Raw genomic sequence first — 13,469 nt, 5'->3', positions numbered from 1 at the left:
GAAGGTGTTCATGAATTTGGTGCCCATGTGCAGTAATTTTTAATGGACAACAGATTTATTATAAACTGCTGAAGGGGGAACATTGGGCATTACTTACGATTTGTAAATCTTTTTCTTCTTCCTCATTCCTGCAACATGAACACCTAACTTTCAGCCCTCAAAAGCAATCATTCTCTTTAAAGACATGGTTTTCATTAATACTAAATTTTATGCTTCTTTTTGACTACTGTTTTGATAGGATTTTCAGATGATTCCATTTTAATTTGTAGAAGATTAGACAGATTTATTCAGGCAGTGAGGAACTCAGTCATCTTTTAATAATCTAGGTAACAAGTAGAACAACTTCCACACAGCATCTTTTGTTTAACTGACTTTAGAATGATTATTTCCGTAGTAATAATGGTGTGCCCACTACCTTGCAGATATTTGAGCAGATAGATCCTTACCTCAAATAATTTTTTCTCACTTGCTCTGGTTTCATGCATTCTTGCAACTCTTATTTGTCTGTTTTTCTGTGGCTTTCCGGAAGCATGGGTGGTAGCATGTTGTCCATGGCTGGTGGACAGCTGAGTTGTGTGAGCGCTGCCCAGCAGACTACCCATCTAGACTGAAGTTCTGTGCTGGTTATTTTCATTGCTATTCTTCAGTGTGCCTGCTCAGTGATAACACTGGTGCTTTTTTTTGTAAAGCAAAATGTTTCCTTTGAAACCTGCTGAGCTATGTGAGATCAAGAAGTAGCTGATGTCACTGCTAATGGCCATTTTTTCTTTTTTTTTTTTTTTAATTTTTAAATATTTCTTAGACTTACTGCATATATTTTGTCATTGACTTTCCTTTCAATGGGATAGACTTAATACATTTCATTATAACTCCTGTTTTCAGCATTTTACTTACTGTTACATAAACATTTTATTTAGTACTCAATTTAATGAGTTAAACTCCTCCTGTGTAATTTGTATTTCACTGGAGTTAAGAGTTGGGATGAATTTGCCTCCTTTTCTGTTTTTAACGGTCTTAGTCAGCTTATCAAAATAAATAAATCAGGTTAGATTTTCTTCTGATTTTTCTAAGCCCTAGGGAAAAACACTTCTGAAAAAGTGCCAAAATGATGGCTTTCGTTTTCTGTCCGATTTAATGATTTCTGGAGCAAATTATTCAACTGTGGAAAAGACAGGCCCAGAGTCCTCTGCTAAATCCTGATCATTGAGACTTCATGCCAAAAACTAAACCAATATCTCAAACCATATTATTTTTTTCTGGCTCCCCTATGAAAATCAGCCCAGTCTCGGCTGGGTACATAGCACTTCTCTTGAACAGCCTGAGTGTAATCAGAGTTGTGCCTTATCCCTTGGTGTGGTACTAATGTGACCTACATTTCTACTAAAGTTCATTCTGTCTTGACCTGTCAAGCTGAGTTTGGCTTCTCTCCAAACCTTTATTGGCATAAGCACAGACTAAGCAAATTGAGGATTTTGGAGAATGTTTCTGGAGCACCAGATAATGCTTTATCCTGTTAGTTACTTGTTTAATGCTGGTGAGCCATCCTTTCTCTCCTTGAATTAACACCCTGGTTTGTACCTTTGTCTAATGCATCTGCCTTAGTAATCTGGAGCCTTCCCCACAAAACAGTCAAATTTTCACAACCAAAACCCTTCCTACAATTTGGGAGTATGATAAAGTTTGCCAGTTAGCTGGAGAAAAGCACGCAACTCTGTAGTTGCATGGGATTTGAGGGAGACAAGTCTAGAGTGATTTATGGAAGTGAATTGCCCTCTTTAGAGAGGTGACAGCAGTGGCATTTGTTAGTCATCAACAAAACTGATTTCCTAATCCAATATGCACATCAGAAAAGACGAAAAGAGGAATATGTCAAGATGAGATATATATACAGCAGCTCTACCTTACTGGAGTTTGCATACCAGATCAGCGCGAAGTTGTGGCGAGTAAATCTGTGTGTTCTTTCTGATACATCACTTGCAAGCCAGAGTCTTGTCGGGTTACTACTTGGAATCCAAATTACGGTTAATTTGGTAAAGCTGTTGAGCTAATACCAATGTTGCTTTTATGATATAAGCACACAGGAAAAAAAAATGTGCAGATGTCAAAGCCACCTGATGCCACTTGCACGGTCTTGAAACATTTGGAAAGAGCTGATAGAGAAATCTCTGTCTGTAAGATGAGCTTTCCACGGGTGTCTGTTGGTCCTAGGCATGTGTGCCCCTTGTGAGACTTCAGAGCCCTGGTGAAATGGAATAGCTCAGCTAAGAGCAAGCCCCCCCAGCACAAAGGGGCATGGTGCAGAGATTTCACGTGTTGGCCTTTACATACGGCAGCACAACCATGCAGAGCAGAGCCGGGCTATGACAGCAGTCCTGCACCTGTATTAATGAGTCCTCGACTCTGTGGTGCCAAGACAGTCACCCTCCTTCCTCTCGTGGCATTTAATCCAGGTAAAGGTCACTCGGGAGCCTCTGCACCACGCCAACTTTTGCATCTAGGGAGCCATGATGCATATTAGCAGGGGCATAATTGACTCTAATATGTCATTAACTTTTAATTACATTGCTTACATTAGAAAAGTACTAAGAGGCAGAAAAATCTGTCTTGTCTTATCATCTGAAAATTCAGGTTTGTTTGTTTCTTTTAATGCATCCTTGAGAACTTTTTAATAGGTCTGAAGCATTTTTTCCTTAATAATTAGGTTTATTTTTGGATAATTTACACATGACTATGTTAACACATGGCTAACATTCATAACACTAATGAGTTATTCACTAGTCTGAATAATTCAATGTATGAAGTCAAATTGGAAATTGGTAAACTTGTGAAAAAGTCCAGCACAAAACATAAGAAGTAGCTGAGACACAAACAGTAGGAAATCTGTGTTGGATATGTTTAGGATTTTACTTTTGACTGACTTTCACAGAAGAAGCTCTAGAGCACTGATAATTTGGGGCATAATTTAGGTCATTTATTCTTCTAAATATCTGAATACGAGAAGTAAGGTGAGGAGAGGAGAGGAAGCAATTATAAGTCCACATTCAATGTCTAGAAAACCTAGCTTCAAAGATGTACTTTTTGTCATTAAAACATACAGTAGCATAAGTATATAATTCATCTTTTTAGGACCTAGCTATCAGGCTTCAGGATACAACTTCAATGCCTATGAATGGAGGAGTCCTAAACAGAGGGGCAGCTTGTCCCCTCCAAGCAGACCACGAAACCACCCATTCCATGACCCAGTACTGAGTGATGAGGAATGGGACCGACCTACAACAAGCAGGTAAGTTCTTGTGCAAGTTTCTGTTTTCTTACCTGCAGCTGCAGCTGTGCCTCAAAAATGGACACATCATCTAGAATGAAATTATGTTTTTCTAAGTCAGCTGTAGCAGCTCTTCCTTCACATATAAGATATAGTATTTATACTTTATGAAACTTACCAGAGTAGATGAATGACATTTGTCAAAGATTATGATGCCAAAAACAAGGCAAAAACATTTATTTTGAGTTACTTTAAAAATAAAGAAACAAAGTAGGGTGTTCCCTTGGGTAAGCTTCAAAAATTAACTGCTCTGTTTTCCACTTCACAAAAATAACCCTACAAAAGGAAGTGGACAAAGACAACCAGCATGTTAATCTTGTCTTCCATGAAAATTCTTCATTTTGGTTTTGGCAAAGAAGCAGGCATTACAGCCTTCTTCCAGAAATGCTTTAGAGCTCTGCAGTGGTTCAGTGGGAGAACAAAGTGAGCGTAGTAGAAATATCTTGTCCAAACCCATGCATGGACATGCATATTTTCTGCCATGCATTCCTCTTCTGAGAAGTAAATCCCCTCTTCAGTGAATTCCTCTACAGGCAAAAGAATTTTCTGAGGGAAAAATACTTGGTTGACATTGCTTGGAGGTAGCTAAAGATCCAAAAAAAGGGAAGTCTCTCATTCTCTGTTCTAACGATGATCCAGCAGTGGAACCACTAGAGAGACCTGGGTGATAATTCCTGCCCAATAACAGTGCTTCCTCAGACAAGGGCAGACAGATATTACAGAAAGATTTCAGTGCTCTTTGTACCTGTTGTCAAGACTTGCAGACGTGCACGTCTTTAGTTAGAAATACAGTTTCTTGTCGTAGCAACACAACGAGCCTGAAATCTCAGTCTGTGACAAATTCAAGTTTAGTACTACAGAAAACCTTTCTTGGATAACCCTACTGGATAAGGGTCCAGTCTGTTAACTTTAAATTTGTGAATCAAGGCAGGGCTTAGATGGCAATGCGGCTTTTCAGAAGCTGAATGCTAAATCCTCTGGTAGAGCAGATTGCCCAGTGGCGTTTTGTCTGGAGACAAGTCTGTCAAGATGATAGCTGAGATCTGGGCAAGTGTAAACATTCACCCTTTATCCAGCTCCTTTGGTCCCTACTGGCCGGAAGCATATCAGAAGTTTTCATAGGCTGTTAGTGGGCAACATTTAATAAAGGAAGTGAAGGTAGTTTTCTTCATGCTTCCCATTCTTAACAAGTTACTGTCCTTAATCTGAGAGCAGTAATTTTATCCACAGCACTTGATGGTGCTCCTATACCAAGTAGTGGAGAATGTGGGAAGGGTGCATCTGTTTTTCCAGCCTGTTAGGGGGGTCTCCAGAAAAACAGCTCTTCTCTGCCCCTAGCTAGGCACTCTGTCTTCTTCTCTAACACTAAAAAGTAATCTTTTCTTACCTTTATTTTGTGTAGCACAGCTTCCAAGAATATGTGGCAACAGAAAGAGACTGAGACGTTGGGAGAGAATCAAGAAAACCATTTAAAGCAAACTTCTGTAGAAAGGTCAGGGGGAGAGAGCATCAGGAGCGTGAAGAAGGAGGGCAAGCTGTGGAAAGGTGCCTCTGGTGGGCAAAGGAAAGGTGGGGGACAGCTGGAAGAGTGGAATACTTCCAGGTAGGAAAACAAAGAGTGCACAGGAGCAAGATCCAACTGGGCTGGGGAAGGGAGAGAGGGAAGAAAGTAAAAACAGTTAAAAGGAGAAAAAGGAGAAAAAATGGGTGAAAGCAGAAGGCACATCACTAACATGCCATTGAGTGACAATGACATTTCAGTTGGAAAGTGAATGAAACCGGAGCATAAACTGCTCTGTAGCCTTGTTTCTATCTACCACTGAAAGGCAGGACAAGTCAGTTACAGTTCCTGCTCCAGGGAAAATGATTTGCACTTCAAAACGTTACCTACAGGAGTGAGTGTGCCAGATCCTAGAATACCCTATCACCTCCCGATGGAGGAAAAAAAAAAGGGGGGGGGCGGTGGGGGGGGACACTCGGTCTCTTGCATGTCAATAAGAACCAAATCACAGGCACCTGTGGTTTCATATCTGTCCCACTACCTCTCCTTCAGCATTTTTGTGTATCTAAATTCCTGATGGCTCTTTGAATGAGCATCCATTTGAGAACCAAATATATTTGTTACAGCTCAAACAATATTTCACATGACATAAAATCAATCTCTCGGGTTTTGTTTCAAGGAAAACAAATTAGATGAGAAATGATTTGGAAGCTCTTTTTTTTTTTCTGATGCAGCAGCTCAGCTACAAATCAGTTTATTAATGTGGCTATAATGGAGATGAAAAAGTTGAGCATTTCACACACCAAGAGACAAGACTTAGGGAAAAATCAAAAGAGGAGGTGAGGGGACCCAAAAGAGGAATTGTTCCAGCAAAAAGGAGGTCCAGACTTACAGGTGTCATCATTTCAGATTTCACAGGAGTCAGAGAAGGAATGGAGATCCTGTTCTAGACAGCCCAGCCTTTGCTGCCACAGACATAAAATCCTGTTCATTAACTCAAGCTCCATTTTATATTACAATATTAGTATCCAATATAAAGAAGGTATCGGATTGGATTAATTAGTCTATGTTCAATGTTAGCAGTTGAAAAAACTACTTAGGTTGATTGAAAGAGCTAATTTCAGAAGTTAAGGATCTTTCCAAAACCATGTTTTAAATACTTTCTTATCTTGCCTGGGAGGAATTGCATCTGTGCTCCGAGTAGGTATTCTCACCATTTCTGTATCTATTGCAATATCTCAGAAGAGGCACTGACGCTAGATGGAGAATCATTGCAATAAGAGATCCAAACGGCTGGCCATTGTCTGCCTGACTGATCGTAGCTGTAAGAAAGCATCTCTGAGGCAGAGTATCATGGGAGAAGTGTTCAAGTTGTTGTCGGTTGTGCTGGGCAATTCCTCTGTTTAAAAGCTATTATGTTAACAGTGCTACATTCGTGCTGTTCTCAGTAATATGCAGTTTGTCAAGCAAGGCCTCAGATGCTTCCATGACAGTGTTTGCTCTGTCTATGTTAAGCACCACTAGCTGCAGTCCATGGGCAGCTGCAACAGCTTGCTGCCACCAAAAGGGCAAATTTTTGTTCTTTCCGTCCCTCATCCTTCCCCTGTGCCTGTCACATAAGTTTGTACATAAAATGACTAGGAGTGGTTTCTATTGTGGCAGTCAGGTGGGGTAAACTGATAATGATAAATGGATCTTACACTGAATCAGGTGAAAACACCACCACCCCTCTTTTGCAAAATGCTGTTTGCCAAACTGGGGCTCTTTTCATGTTCCCTGAAAGAAGTCTGTGAGGTTGAAAGCGACTGCCAGGCTATGAGAAGACTTGTCATGTCCAGGCTCTTCATGTCCACGACCTCCCCACTCTCCTGCCTACCTACCGTAACCTCCTGTCATTCAAGTTGCAATCTATGGCAAGGCACATGTGTAAAATATATTTTCAAGAGGAAAAAAGTAAAAATAAAAATAAACCACCTTTTTTTAACCTCTCATTGTAAATCTAGCTTCGCAGGTACCCATGATAACACCGAGGCTGACCAGGAGGAAAACTTCTGGTCTCAGGCTCTGGAGGATTTAGAGACCTGTGGCCAGTCAGGAATTCTGAGGGAACTAGAGGTAGAACAATCTTAACCTTTCTTTCCGATTATAGAGAAATATAATGGTTTTGGTTTGGTTTACATTCATTTTATTTTCTCCTTTTTTTCTTTTAATTTGCACTAATCACACCAATTCATTTAAAAGCTTTAACCCCTCTCCACAGGACAAGGCTGACAGGCGTCTGTGTTTGAGAAACATGACTCTCTTGGTACCTACCCTTTACGTTTATATTTTTTGCTTGTGCAGCTGCCTCCCCCGCCCCTAACCAGAGCTATTTTTCTTTTGTACGATGCAACTGAAATTCTATAAGACATGTTCACCCCAGAGCTTTTGACTTGTAGCTTCTGCTGTGCATACCACTGATGCTGTCTACACAGGCAGCAAATGGCGCGGAACTTCCTAAGTGGGCACATCCTTCCTGCAGCAATGCATCCCATTCTCTGACGGCCGCTTTATGCAGCTTTTCTTAGCATGTTTTAGGTTGTCTTTTAAACTGAAACTTAATTTGATTAAGATGAACATAAAAGAAAATCGTCTTCTCAAAATGTTCTGCTATAATCTTACCACGCTGAAAAAAAATCCTGCTAACGTGAGAAGTGTTTGTTATACAGTAAATTCTTCATGATGCAACAAATTTCACTCTGAAATTTATTGCAAATCTAACCGTGCTTCATGTTAGATTGTATGTGGAGTGGGGTTGGGGAAGAGGCAGAGTAACTTTGAGTCTTTATTTTTGTAATCACCTTTTCTCTAAGTTCTCTTATCGGAACAATTAAGATTATACTGCCACTTAAAGCCGTGGGATGAAAGGACCTAAAATATTTTCTTTTATGTTCTTTTAAATTCCTGGAGCTGCGAAACTGGCAGAATCTCATTTTCATTTTTATGTTATATGAAGTCCTGTAGCAGCCAGGAGGAATGTGAATGGCATAACTGGGTGAAAGTTTTTCAGTTCAGATTAATTTATTTCCTTCAGATTTATGGCTTCTGTATTGCATGTATGGGTAGCAAAATGTGATTCTCATGTATTTGTTATTGCAAACCAGAGAAAAGCAGGAGAAAATGTTATATGGGTTTAATTCCGTAGTTAGATATGGTTTGGTACCACAGGCTTCTCATGCAGTTTTCAATATTCAGAGCACAATAAAAGGATATGGAAGTAGGTAATTCAGAAGTGGAAATGGATCATTCAGGATGACCAGAATTCAGTTACTTCAAGAGGCTGAGTGTTCCTCAGCCTTTTACAAACGTGAAATTCAGAACTGCAGGTGCTGTATCATTTAGAGCATCATCTTCTTGCACAACCCACAGATCTGAAAAGAAAGCAAGACCAATTCAGTGTGACAGGATGCTGAGAATGGCGATGCCTCTGTTTTATGAAATACCATCTCGTAGTCAAGGACTCCTCCTCATTTTTCATTTCAAGGTCTTCAGCCAAAGAGCAAAGAAAACTGTTGTTTGCCAAGTCCTCCAGCTTCTTTTGCTCCATCAGGGAGTAATATCCATCATTTCTGAGCACAGGAGAGACTATTAAAGCTACAATAGATTACCTTGTAGTGAAAGTAGTGCTGGAGCTGGGAGAAAGACGGGTGACAGACATGGTCGTCAGAGTCAGAAGCAAACATTTCTTTGCCTGTTTTTCCCCTACTTTTCCCCACTTCATTTTCACTTCTCATTTTCAAGCAGGCTGCCTCCATCCTGTCCCAGTCAGAGTTCAGCTTATGGCTGTTTAATTTCCCTTTTCACTTGTCCATCAGTGCCAGGGAGAATAAACAGGAAATTCAGTGTACCCCATGCTGTCAGCAGCAGCAGGCTGCACCGCTGTGTGGTGGCAGTGCCAAAGCACCTCCACCTCCTGTTCCCTGGAGCAGAAATTCTTTCACAACGGAGCAGCCTCCTTGCTGTGCATGAGTACTTTTCCTATCAGTCCATTCCACCCAGTGGATGAGATGACTCCTGTTGTCTTCTTTCGAGATTTCACATTCTGCGTCCTCTTTCATCTAACATAAAAGGCTAGCTTTTACTGAGGCTAAACCCAGCAGTGAGACGGGGGTTGTATCTCTGAGGTAACAGTGCTAGCTAAGGTAGTTACTCTTGCAATACGCACGTCATGCAAAAGATCTTTCTGAACAACGAGCTTACCTGTGCTGAGTTTCCCCCACCCAGGCACTGTCCCTGCCAGTGCTGAGTCTAGAACTGCCTTCACATTCTGCTGACTAACTTTTTTTTTTTCCACCTTGCACACCCACTCTGTCTTGTAAATACCCTCCTATAGATCCAGTTCCAACAAACGTAATTACGCCACAGCTTAAACGTCATTTTATTTACATGTCAAATATTTTTAAAGTAAACAGTTATACTACACACTCTTCAGTCCTGCCTGCCAGGAGACTAGCTTAGCAGCATAGCCATTCCAGTGCTCAGTATTTTAGTTGGAAATGCCATCTGAAAACTTTTGCCCATAGGGTTTTGTTACTGTTGTTGTGTTTTGTCGTGGTCCTGTATTTTATAGTGACTTGCAAGCAGATTGAACATCTGTCTTCTTGCCTTTTGCTGTGCCCTGAGTGATTGTGTTTTAACAAAGAATAGAGTTTTTCTTACTGCTATGAATTAACCACTTTCTTAACCCACGTTCTGTGTGAAAAATTAACCTGTTCATTAATGCTCTAGGCCACAATTATGTCAGGAAGTACAATGAGTCTGAATCATGAAAACCCACAACCTCGTAGCCAGCTGGGAAGACAAGCCAGCTTCCAGGAAAGAAGCACTGTAAGGCCACATTACAGTCAAACTACTCGTAGCAACACACTGCCATCAGATGTGGGGAGAAAGTCCATGGTTATGAGAAAATTTAAGCAAGAAATGAAAGAAATCATGTCACCAACTCCTGTGGAGTTACACAAGGTCTGTAATTTTTCTTCTGACAGTTTTGAAATAATATATTCAGCATAGGGAATCTAATTATGTATGGCAATACAGTAAGCACTTTTTATAATGGCTCCACAGATGTAATTCTGGGGCCATGCATATTAGTTCCTACAAAAACATTAATGATATATCCTTATGGGGAAAACAAACAAATAAGATGCATCCTTGTCTACTATTTACTTTTACAACAAATCCTCAAAAGGGACTGCTCTTTTGCAAGGAGGATCCACTGGTAATTTGAATTGACAATACCAATAACTCATCTCTGCAAAATGTGTTCATTAAAAAAAAAAAAAAACAAAAAAAAAGTTTAATTTCTAGAAAATACATTTCTTTAGAAAATTACTCAGGGGGGTTTGGGGCTCCCATTGGTCCTTCTTCAAATTAACACTCATTTCGAATCAAGTACATGATACTCAATGTATACAATATAGAATGTATTTCAAATTAGCTATTGTTTCACTTCTCTTCATAATTCCTTTGCTCTAAAAAGGATTTTAAAATTTCAGCCTATGCAACTTTTCACTGCTCAAGACTGTTGAAATCACACGGTGATATTAAGGTGGCTCTACACCCCAAGGAAGTAATGGATAAATTATCTTTGAATATGCACAGTAAATGCCATGCACCATAACAGCAACCAGATCCCAAAACTGTGGGGAATGTTATAATGCTGTTCTCCTTGATGGGAATGAGCATCCCATCTCCTGCACCATCTTCCTCTTGAAGGTCTGAGTTTTTCCCAGAGAGGAGACAGAAGCATGGAGAAAATTCTTTAAAAGGTCACGTTGTCACTCTCAAGAGGGTTGGTTTGCTTTCTCGTCCCTGCACGTTTCATAGAATCATAGACTGGTTTGGGTTGGAAGGGACCTCAAAGCCCACCCAGTTCCAGCCCCCTGCCATGGGCAGGGACACCTCCCACCAGACCAGGCTGCCCAAAGCCCCATCCAGCCTGGCCTTGAGCACCTCCAGGGATGGGGCATCCACAGCTTCTGAGTTTAGTTCACAGTTCATCCAGTTTAGCTTAGTAAGATAGTGTCTCAGTGAGTATGTGCTAAACGGATGTTTATAGAAGGTATTGGAGAGTGGATCTTGCATTTGGACAATGAATAAATTGTCGATGTAAGTAGTCAATAGGGCGTGTTGTGATAGTTTTAAGCTATTTGTATTTCCAGCTTGATATGAAGTGATTAATGGGGTTGGTTACTGTGCTCAGTTTTCCGGAGTGGAAAGTAAATGTGAGATAGAAGATGAAACTACACCGGCAGGCATTCAATGGTGCACTCACATTCAGCAAAGATACTTCTATGGATTATAAAACCAGCCTTTCATGATTGATGAAACGAATCTTTTGCTGGAGAGGAGGAGTCAGATTGCTACTAATGAGTTAGCGCTGTGTTATAGCTGCTAGCTCTTCAGTACTGGTCAGTAAAAAGTACCCTGTCCTAGAGATTTATTTATTTTTTACTATTTTTTGTTGTAGTTGTTGTTGTAAAGATTGCTGTGACCTTCCATTTGAGTAATTTTTGTGTTTTGTTGAGACAATGTACCTGCTTTTCCATGGTCTGCTGAAGTGATGTTGAGTTCGCTTATACTGTTTGTTCTGTCATCAAGTCATTTCCTTTCTAAGAATCTAAATTTGAACCTGCACTATATTTTTCAATCTTTTCAGTCATTTAAGAAAAATGGAAACCAGTGACTGGATCTTATGGGCCAGTTCACTAAAATATGCTTATACCCCTATGATGATACATGCAGGTTAACCCAGGCATCATGGGCTGGTTTTATATTTATGCTTATCTTAGTTAAGTTCTTACGGGTTAGTTTTCTTACTGGTTCTTGGGTAGCAATGTGCATTTTACTTTCTCTTCCCTCCTTAATTTTTGACAGAGACCTCTAGTTTAACATGAATAAGCTGCTCAGTTTCTCTTTCTTAAGGAAGTTTTGTCCAGTCAGAGTTTTCAAAAACAGCTGCAGTGCCTCAGGAATGACTGGGAATTCACTGCCAAAGAAATTCCTCAATTTAAGTATTTTTTGTAACAAGTCTTGCTGGCTAATGTGCTCTGCCCTCTTGCAGGCAAATGTCTCAATCATTTGGGCCACTGACAGGGCAACCACTGAAATAATAACTGCTTTGGAAAACTGTGATGGTATGAGCAGTCCCTGAAATACAAGCTAAGACATAGCTTGCCTAGGACTTACTTCAGCATGTCCTCAACTGTACACTGCTGAGTTTTCGTAGTTCCTTCAGCAGGACAGTGCAGATGCTTTTTTACTGCCTCAGGGCAATGAGTCTGCACATGCGTTGAGTCAGGACCTACGTGCCCTACAGATCAGAATTCATACCTTAGTTTGATTACAGCGGGATGGGCTGACTGAGGAAGATGTTCCACTGGTTTTCATAACCTGACTGGGAGAGAGCTACAATATTTCATTGTGCTGAAGAAAAAGCCACACATAAAACCAAAATGCATAAATTGCTGGCCTAGCTGTAAATGGTAAGAGAGAATAAGACTGGATAAAACTCCTCAGGCCATAAACACAGATGAGTAAGTTATGTTACCAGCTTGTCCTTCTCAGATGCATACCTGTCAGAAGGGCAACACAGCCCTGAGAATTATTTTACTTAATGCTGCAAACCTTGCAGCAAGTTAACCTGAATTCATCACTGCTATTCCTTACTTCACTGCATTGTATTCACCAAACAATTATTTTAACTATTTTTGTCCGGAGGAAGCTAGGATTGAGACATGTCATACAGATCTCTTAAAACATTTGTTCTAGGTGGTTTAATCAGTAGCATTTAATTTAGCTGAACACCATATTGCTACCCAAATTGAATTAATGCCTTTAATTGATTTTATCTACTTAGGTAAGAATATAGATTAATATTTTTCTTAAAATCACAACAGACCGTTTTTTAAAGTTTCATAGACCAAGCATTCCTCTGAGAGCAAAAATATGCTCAAGACATAAGATAATTTTTCAACATTATTGCTGCAAGTAGGCATTAACCTAAAATTACCATTGGTTAAAATTTCTCAATATCTAATCTGTGCAAGACATATAAATTTAAATTAAACATTTTTCCTCTAGATTTGAGAGGGAGGAGAGGCACAGAAACAAGCTCAAAACCTGTAAGCCTCTGCTTAAAATTTGTAACTATTTAATTGCTTATGAAATATGAATTAAATTTCCATTTCAGCTTTCCTTTCCCCTTAGGCTCCTAATGCAAATTTGAAAGTCTAACAAATCATCTACAATTGAGATTTTGCTATTGAGGTCAAAACTTCCAAACAGTTTTGATCAAAGTGCATATAATACATAGGAAGATCTAGGTGTTGCATGAATTGCCTACAACCTCATACCCTCCAGATCGGCTGCATTAGGGGCAAGCGAAGATGAGAAACCTGTGTGGGTTAAGGCTTTGCTCGTCCTCATTATTAAATAAAAATCGGAGTATTTCAGGTAGCAGCATTTGTACTCTGAGATTCTCTTTTAGAAAGATATGCTGCCCTAAAAAGAAGTAGCCCTAAAATTATAACCTACAATATAAAAGAATGTTCTCTGCAGATGTCTTAGCACCTAAAAGTGTGATTGTCAAATACACAACGATGTTCA

At 39.9% G+C, this 13,469-nt stretch overlaps 1 protein-coding gene across 25 annotated transcripts in view; it reads left to right on the top strand.

Moving 5' to 3' along the window:
• GRIP1 (glutamate receptor interacting protein 1) overlaps window positions 1-13,469 on the top strand; it is a 325,281-nt gene that overhangs the window by 305,611 nt on the left and 6,201 nt on the right. For 13 of the 25 annotated variants that reach the window (XM_083819276.1, XM_083819271.1, XM_083819272.1 and 10 more), the window contains 5 exons: window positions 3,127-3,283; window positions 4,725-4,925; window positions 6,827-6,938; window positions 7,084-7,128; window positions 9,591-9,824. In XM_083819276.1, the coding sequence (XP_083675402.1) occupies window positions 3,127-3,283; window positions 4,725-4,925; window positions 6,827-6,938; window positions 7,084-7,128; window positions 9,591-9,824 (749 nt within the window). The remainder of the gene's footprint in view (window positions 1-3,126; window positions 3,284-4,724; window positions 4,926-6,826; window positions 6,939-7,083; window positions 7,129-9,590; window positions 9,825-13,469) is intronic. The other 12 variants (XM_083819279.1, XM_083819283.1, XM_083819273.1 and 9 more) reach the window with 2 other exon arrangements.

The sequence above is a fragment of the Anser anser genome, assembly GCF_964211835.1.
Source record: "Anser anser genome assembly, chromosome: 1".
Lineage (NCBI taxonomy): Eukaryota > Metazoa > Chordata > Aves > Anseriformes > Anatidae > Anser > Anser anser.
Note: the sequence above shows the minus strand (reverse complement) of the source record. Positions and strands in the feature narration are given on the sequence as shown.